Genomic DNA, 8,311 nt, shown 5'->3' with positions numbered 1-8,311 from the left:
ACAGACTTGAGATTGTTTAATTTGGCTTTGTTGGAAAAGTGGATTTGGAGGTTGGGTTCGGTTGAGGTAGGACTTTGGAAGGACATCATTTTCTCTAAGTATGGGGGGTGGAGAGATCTGGGGGTGGCAAGTAATGGTAAGAGTTGTTCTCTTTAGTGGAAGGATTTGAAGGAAGTTTGGTATTCGAAGGGGTGGGGGAGTTGTTTCGAAGACAGTTTTGAGTGGAAGGTTGGGAATGGGATGGACATTTGTTTCTGGAAGGATAGCTGGTTGATGGGTGAGGCATTGAAGAATGTTTTTCCACGACTATTCTCAATCAGCTCTAACAAACATGCAAAACTGTCGGATCTTGGGTCTTGGTCTGATGGGAGATGGGTCTGGGGACTTGATTGGAGAAGGCCTTTTTTCGAATGGGAGAAATCGGCGGCGGATTGTTTAAGTCAGCTCCTGCTTGGGGTTGAGGTTGTTCTTGGAGAGACTGATAGGTGGATTTGGAAGGGTGGGGGTGTTCAGTCTTACACCGTTAGCTCTACTTACAACCTTATCAGGAAGGATATTGAAGCAGTTTCTTCGCAGGAGCTTAGGAAGTTGTGGAGGAGTAAAGCAATTCCTTTTGCAATGGTTTTGGCTTGGAGGGTGTTGAAAAACAAGCTTGCTACCAGGGTCAATCTTAGTAGAAGAGGGGTTCGATTAGAAAGCTTGAGGTGCGTGTTGTGCGGGAAGGAAGAGGAGTCGAGTAGCCATCTGTTCTTTGGTTGTTCGTTTGCTTGGCGAGTTTGGTGTTTATGTTTTAAGTGGCTAGGAATCCAGTTTGTGACTCATATTGAACCAATGTGCAACTTTGATCAATTTAGATTGTGCTTGCCTTCGGAGACGGGTCTGGTTGCTTGGAACACGATCTGGATTGGGGTGATAAGTGAGATTTGGAGCCACAGGAATCGTATAATTTTTAATAGAGGAGTGGCAGACGAGAAAGAGGTCTTTGCGTTGGCACAGGTAAAGGCTTGGTCTTGGGTTTCAACATCCCGGTTAGTTTCGTTTTCTTATTCTGATTGGTGTTTGGCTCCTTTGGAGTGTACGAGGTTAGTTTCTTGAGGTTTTTTGCTTGGTTTTGTAACGGGTAGAAGAGTTGGTTTGGTTTTTGGAAGGCGTTAGTTGGAGCTGGTTTAGCTTTTTTATGTATAAGGGTTGAACCACCCCTGAAGTGGTTCTATTTTTATTTTATTTATTTTTTATTGCCGATAAAAAAAAAAATTGCAAAAGATTCTCCGATGCTCAAGCCAATAAAAATATATGTGATTTTATAAGTGAGTAAATGAATGAAAGATTATATGTACTTCTTGAGTAAATGAGTCCATAAGTCCAATAAAATGACTACTTTATCCTACCTGTTAGGTCATGTGTCCTATTATTTTGGATACTTAATAGCTAAAATTGAGTTGTGAGTAACATGGATGGTTAATAAAGAACCATAAGGTGAGTTGTCATAATTGTTAACAGTTTTTATCCACTAATACATAATTAATATATTTATTATAATAGATATATAATAAATACTTATATTTTAGGTAATGGATAGTACAATTCCAATTATTAAAATATACAATAATCATCTTTATTAATAGTCTTATTCTCATAAGGTATAAAATCCTAATTAAGATAATTTGGAAGTTGACTATGTTAGGAAGAATATGTATCACATCTTCAGCCTCCAATTTTTCTAGAGTTGCACAAGTAGCCGAACATAATCTTCATCCGCAACAAGGGTTAATAGATGCAATTTCATCCATTTGATCAACTAAAAAAAGCATACTATAGTGTTTCATTTAGTACGTGGAAAGACATCACCACATCAAGATTGCTTACCACAAACAAGAAGAAACACTCATGATAATTCAGACTAATCGGCAGCATACAATATAATTATTAGCTAACAAAACAATTTTTTTATAAAAAACATAATCAATTTTGGACAAAAATAATTTATAAAAGATGTCAATTAAAAAAAACCTAATTAATATTTGTCTAAAATTAATCTTTTCTAGTTTTTAAATTTTTATCTATCTCAATTGATATCTAATTAGTCAATTGGTATCTAATTAATTAATTGATATCTAATTCGATATCAAAGTTTTAGTTACCGATTTTAGAATCTAGTGTAGTTGATAGTTAAAACCTTGGTAACTAATTAAATATCAATATAAAAATTAATTTATAAATTTTTATTAATAATATAAATTACCAATAATATTTTTAATCTATAAAATAATATCTAATTTAATCAATATAGTAACTAATTATTTTTATCTCTAAAATTAATATTGATTTATTGATTTTCATGATAGAAAAAAAAATTAATGTAATGAAATACCATACTTGTTAAAGAAATTTACTTGCATTCGGTTAGACAAAATTGTGTATTAAAACAAATTTGATAAAGCAAATTAGGATTATTTAAAGACTAATATATTATTTTTGAAGAAAATATGTGTTTCTTCTTTCAAATAATTTTAGTTGATTTAAGATTTTCAACATATCTTTAATTCAATCCTTTAAGTAAAAATTGTAAGCTCTAAAATCTCTGTTGAGTACTCATAAATGAATGTTTACAATGTGTAATATCCAAGTACTTCTATAATAGAATACATTAAAAATAGTAAGCATTAGTAATTTTATGCCACACAATATTTAGAAAAGTAATTTACTATCGAGGAAGAAATTCACTTGTTGGCATTTCATTAACAGATAATGGAATGCAGCCACTAGAAGAAGGTCTAGAACTTGATTCTTTTGAATCCATTGTGCCATGCAAGAAAAATGTGGGTTCCTCTGGTCTTGGTAATTCAACTAAATGTTTGCAAAAATATGAAACAACCTTCACCATTGATGGTCTAGCATGAGGATTTTGGTGCACACATAATAAACCAATTTGAATGCATATCAAAACTTCCTGTTCTGAATATTTTTCTTTAATACTTGGGTCTAATATGCTTAATATTGTCTCATCCCTCCATTGCCTCCACACCTGTAACAAATTAATTGTGAATTTAAAAATCCAAATCAAGAGGCACATCTTTAAAATTAAATTAACCTGATTGATAATTGAAGGTGTGACCTATAAACAATGACCAAACAAGAACCAAATGGTCATATTATTATACTCACATAACTCAAAAGGCTATTAGCAACTCCATGTGGTTGATCATAAGAAGTTGAATTCCTTTTTCCAGTAATAATCTCTAGAACCATCACTCCAAAGCTAAAAACATCTGATTTGTCTGAAAATTGTCCAAACATTGCATATTCCGGAGACATATAACCACTAAAAAAAATGTTAATTTAGTCAAAATCCACTTTATAAAAAAATAAAAATAAAAGAACAAGCAGAGAGTTTTGTTCTAAACATACTATGTTCCAACAATTCTAATTGTATTCCCCTCGTCTTGATTTATTTTAACAATCCTAGCAAGACCAAAATCTGAAATTTTCGGAATCATATTTTCATCTAATAAAATATTGCTAGGCTTAAGATCACGATGTATAACTTTAAGTCGAGAATGTTCATGTAAATAAAGAATTCCTCGAGCAACTCCTCCAATTACATTGTAACGTTGAGACCAACTTAACAAATGTGTTCTTTGAGAATCTGCATATTTAAAAGAGAGTGTAAGTGTAAAATATATTTCGAATTTAAACGTTGAGTTTTATAAAAGCATATATACACATAAATCTAAACATTAACCATGGAGTTTAAGGGTGGTAGTGTCAAACCAAATAAAAAATAGTCAAGGCTCTTGTTGGGCACATATTCATAAATAAGTATTTTGTGTTCTTCTTTCAGACAAAAGCCAATGAATGTCACAAGATTTCTATGTTGAAGCTTGGCTATCAATAAAACTTCATTCTTAAACTCATTTACTCCTTGTTTAGAACTTGTTGAGAGTTTTTTCACTGCTACTTGTCGGCCATCAAAAAGAATACCCTAAAAATAAAATTATTATTGATGTTAAAAACAAAAATACACATGTAAATATATTTCATGGGATGCTGTAAAAATTAAATATGTTTAAACAAACAATACAAAAGTAAATATATGTCATATTTTTTCTTACCTTGTAAACTTCTCCAAATCCACCTTTTCCAATCTTATTCTCATTTGAAAAATTGTTGGTAGCTGCTTCAATTACTGCCAAACTGAATTGCAATGGCTCTAAAGTGGCACTTTCGTAACCAACTGAATGAAATACATAAGATTAAATTGTAAAATTAATTAAGATGCTATAAAAGATCTTGAAACTTAAAATACGTACAATTTTCTCTAAGAATAGACTTAGCACTCCTTCTTGCTTTTCTCTTTATCAAATAGTAGACGAAAATGAAGAGTATCACTGAAACAGTAGTGGGTAGAACAATCGAGATAATTGTTCGCAATCCTCTTTTTCCTTTTTCTGCATAACAATCAACACATCTTATGTTTAAAATTTTTACTTAATAAACTATGTTATGTAATGATTATTTTTCCACCTTTTATAACATAATTGACGAGAAACTTAGTTATGACTGTGTATGATCCTTTAGAAAAAATGCCACAATGTCAAACTTACCAATAATGAATTTGAGATAGACTTATTATGATTTTAGAATTCATAAAATAGGCTTTCATTGGAAAAAAATGGGAACAGAGAAATATGGAGGAGTGGAGTTTACCTTTAAGAACTGGTGGAGAAGAATTACCAGGCCCCTGTAGCTGAGGATCCCTGTAAAATTGGAAAAATTCATACCTGAGATTGCAACTAGGATATAGAATTCTTCCCCCTGTGTTTCCCAGTTGAGAGAATGGCATATTTTTATTTATATCTTCCAGACAATGCATGCAATCATCACCCAACAAATCCTGCGTACATTGAGCAAGAACATAAAGGGTTTGTGAATCATCCATTTGTGAAGATTTCGTCACATATCTCGCACTACTGAGATGTGCCGACTCAAGAAGATAATTTAACGCTTTTATTAAACCATAAGTGAATAAGTTTTGCTCCGTAACATCGTTGAAGGTATTGATAAGACTCTGAAAAGTTGGACTTTTTTCCACTTTTGAGAAGAAATGACGATAGGAATAGCGAAGCATGCAGTGGCTGTACCAAATTACAGCCTCTTGAAATGAATTGCACTCTGAAAATATTCGGTGCGTTGCGTTGAGGACACACTGTTGACAGAGGCGTGAGGGAAGGTCACCTCGGCACATGAAGAGGCCATACACAGTGTTTTCAACACCATCTTTGTAATCCATTTGGTTGGTGGCATTGGAAGACATGTAAGAGAAGAGGGTGCTGAGATGTACTTTGAAATTGCTGTCAGAAGTTACATTAGTTGAGCAATTGTGACTTAGATAAAGGGGATCTTCTGATAACTCTGAATCTTCAGGTGCTTCTGTGGAGCGATAGAAAGGGTAGAGTTCATATCTAACATTACAACTTGGATACAGAACTCTCCCTCCTTGCTTCCCTTCGCAGCACCATGGTAGGTCCCCTATTGCTCCACTCAAACACCTTCTGCAATCAATGAGTGACAAGTCTGGAGTACACTGAGCTAGACAATAAAGACTCTGAAATTCAGAAATAATTGCTTGGTTTATTGCAAACTTGTTTTCAACAGCACTAGCAGCAGCATCTGCAGTTTTGTTCATGGTCTGGAACAATAATTCCATGAAACTTTCCTGGTTTGAGATATTACCAGTATTCAACAGGCCAACCCTAGGTCTAAGGGAGACAGTAGAGAAGAACGAGGTGTTGGAGTAACGAACGGTGCACTCATCGTACCAAATCACAGCTTGCTTGGCCAACGGGCAGTCTGAGGATAATCGCCTGGTTGCATTTTGGACACAATGTTGACAAAGCTGAGAAGGGACCTCACCCCTGCACATGAAAAGTCCAAAGGCAGAGTCCGAGGAATTTTGTGAAGGGACTGTGTTGTTGTAGAATCCGTTGTTGCCGGAGGCGTTATCTGATAAGGAAGAGAGTAGGGTTTTGAGATTGGATTGGAAGGTGCTGCCAACGGTAGTGTTGCCCCCAGAACAATCGTGGTATAGATAGACAGGGTCGGAAACGGTCTCTGCCTGAGTAGTTTCAAAAGTGAGGAAGTTAACAAGTATTAAGATGAAGAAAATGTTACAGGAAGCCATGGATGTGCTATGGATGTGCTGCTCTTGAATCATGTTTCCTAATTATTTTTGTGTTTGCTTTATGATGATGGGAAAGTGTGCTGGTGTTTGGTTTGGAAAAGTAAGTCAATGAGGCAAGTCAAGTAAACGGAAAACATAAGATAATTAATGTGGGAAAGAAATGAATGGAGAGAAAGAAAACACTGCCTTCATGATGTTCTCTGTTTGAATGAAATGGATGGGATGCTTCCATCAAATTACTTAAAAAACTTATAAAATTTTTTACTTAAAAAATAGCATTTACTACCCGAAAAATATCATCAACTTATAGTTTTAAATTATGAAATATATTTTAGTAATAAATAAATAGTTGCAATTAGTAATAATGAAAATATTCTGTTTAAACAATGAAATTAAAAGATCATAAACTTCAATTGATTAATTCAAAATAAAATATTAAAATAAATCAATTTAAAATAAATAAAAAAACTTAATATTTTTATGGTACTTAAATTCTTAATGCTCAATACATTTAAATATTTAAAACAATTAAACTTATCTGTCAAAATAGATACTTTACCTTTTGCAGTTATTTAATGTATTAACTTGACCATCTCACTATTGTCTATAACAGTATTAAAGGGATGGTTCTATTTAACATACACAATTTTTTACCATTTTACTTTTTAATTAATAGTTTTTTCAACTAAAATAGCTATCTATAAAAAAAACTATCTACAAAATAAATAAATAAATGTTTAAAAAATTATAGAAATGATTTTTATTTATTTTTAATTGGAAAATTTTAATCTTTAATAAATAAAAATAATTTATTTATTTATTTAATAAAATAAATAATTAAATATTTTTTCTTTATTTTAAAATAAATAAATAACATATTTTTTAAAAAGTAATTATATATTTTTTAATATTATTTTTACAAAATTATATATATTAAATTATATTATTTTTTAATTAATTATTTATAAAAATAAAACTATAAAAATAATAAATAATAAAATTATACATATTTTAATCTAATAAAGATGTGAATATGAACCACATGTAACTTGCATTTTTGGTTTGGATGGTAACAACAGTTGGAAGACTGTGTTTGAATGCTGGTAACTCTGAAAAGAATATGAACCACATGTCTCTTCGCTGATAAAGAAGGTTGAAGGTTAAGTTTTCCTATTAAAGTCTTTATAGACGGCGCAATTGACATAAGCACCAACGATTATGAGTTTGTTCTAAATGTCATTTAATTATTATATTTAATTGTAGTGGTACGTGGGAGACCGTGATTCCCTGATCGGGATTCGGTCTCCCCGAGATCAGTGAAATCTGGCCAAAACCAAGGAAATCTGGCCGAGACGAGAAAAATCACCATGGACGGTCCGGCCAATCGACACATAAACCATTAACGTTCAAACCAGATCAATGAAACTAATCTGTCATTAAGGATTAGGTAATACATTCATAAGTGTGATTCATTCCACTAATCAGGCCCAATAAGGTAAGTCCATTAAAATAATATAAATAGCACACATCCCAAGGAGAAAGCTACGTCATTTGTCATTTATTACTGTGCACCTACCTGAATACCGATCACCCGCTTTACTGACTTGAGCGTGGGAGTGCCTTCCACAGATACCCCCCATTCGGTGTTCACCCAAGACCGAGAGTCGAAAGAGAAGCGCGAAGACGAGAAGGACCCCAATTAAGCACCCAACAACCTGCCCGACCGAAGGAGGAAGACGAAGACTTCAATAGTTCTGTAGGTCTCATCTCCCTAGCAGAAACATTAATATTATTCTGAATTTATTAACAAAATATATTATTTAAAATAGAAAAATAACGTATAAGTATAAAGGTTGAAACATTTCTAAAATACTATTTTTATTTAATTAATTCACTAATAAAAATAAAAAATAATTTTTTTCTTTACCAGATCATATTTAATATTATTTTCGCAATAATTTGCATTCATGCATCAGGTGAAAGGAAAAAACTTTACACAAAAAAGTAGAGTTACATTCCATCCAAAGACGTCTAAACATAACAATTTAGGATTATCCAAGAGCTCCCATGATCTCAACATATAAAGAATTTTGAATCTCCAAGTAAAAAGAGAAGCTACCAATATAATCA

At 32.5% G+C, this 8,311-nt stretch overlaps 2 protein-coding genes across 2 annotated transcripts; one reads left to right on the top strand and one right to left on the bottom strand.

Moving 5' to 3' along the window:
* The first annotated feature begins 240 nt into the window (after positions 1–240).
* Positions 241–1,095, top strand: LOC137838847 (uncharacterized). The gene is made up of 2 exons (XM_068648063.1): positions 241–704; positions 855–1,095. The coding sequence occupies exons 1-2, from the start codon at positions 241–243 to the stop codon at positions 1,093–1,095; spliced, it is 705 nt and encodes a 234-aa protein (XP_068504164.1).
* A 1,456-nt stretch (positions 1,096–2,551) lies between these two features.
* LOC137837716 (cysteine-rich receptor-like protein kinase 19) lies at positions 2,552–6,395 on the bottom strand. Its single transcript, XM_068646817.1, has 7 exons — positions 4,708–6,395; positions 4,311–4,448; positions 4,113–4,234; positions 3,772–3,982; positions 3,409–3,646; positions 3,166–3,322; positions 2,552–3,025 (listed from the first exon to the last, which is right to left on the bottom strand). Exons 1-7 carry the CDS (start codon positions 6,212–6,214, stop codon positions 2,705–2,707), a joined length of 2,694 nt encoding a protein of 897 aa, XP_068502918.1. The 5' UTR covers positions 6,215–6,395; the 3' UTR covers positions 2,552–2,704.
* Between the last annotated feature and the right edge of the window lie 1,916 nt (positions 6,396–8,311).

This window comes from Phaseolus vulgaris, chromosome 4, assembly GCF_000499845.2.
Source record: "Phaseolus vulgaris cultivar G19833 chromosome 4, P. vulgaris v2.0, whole genome shotgun sequence".
Classification (NCBI taxonomy): domain Eukaryota; kingdom Viridiplantae; phylum Streptophyta; class Magnoliopsida; order Fabales; family Fabaceae; genus Phaseolus; species Phaseolus vulgaris.
Note: the sequence above shows the minus strand (reverse complement) of the source record. Positions and strands in the feature narration are given on the sequence as shown.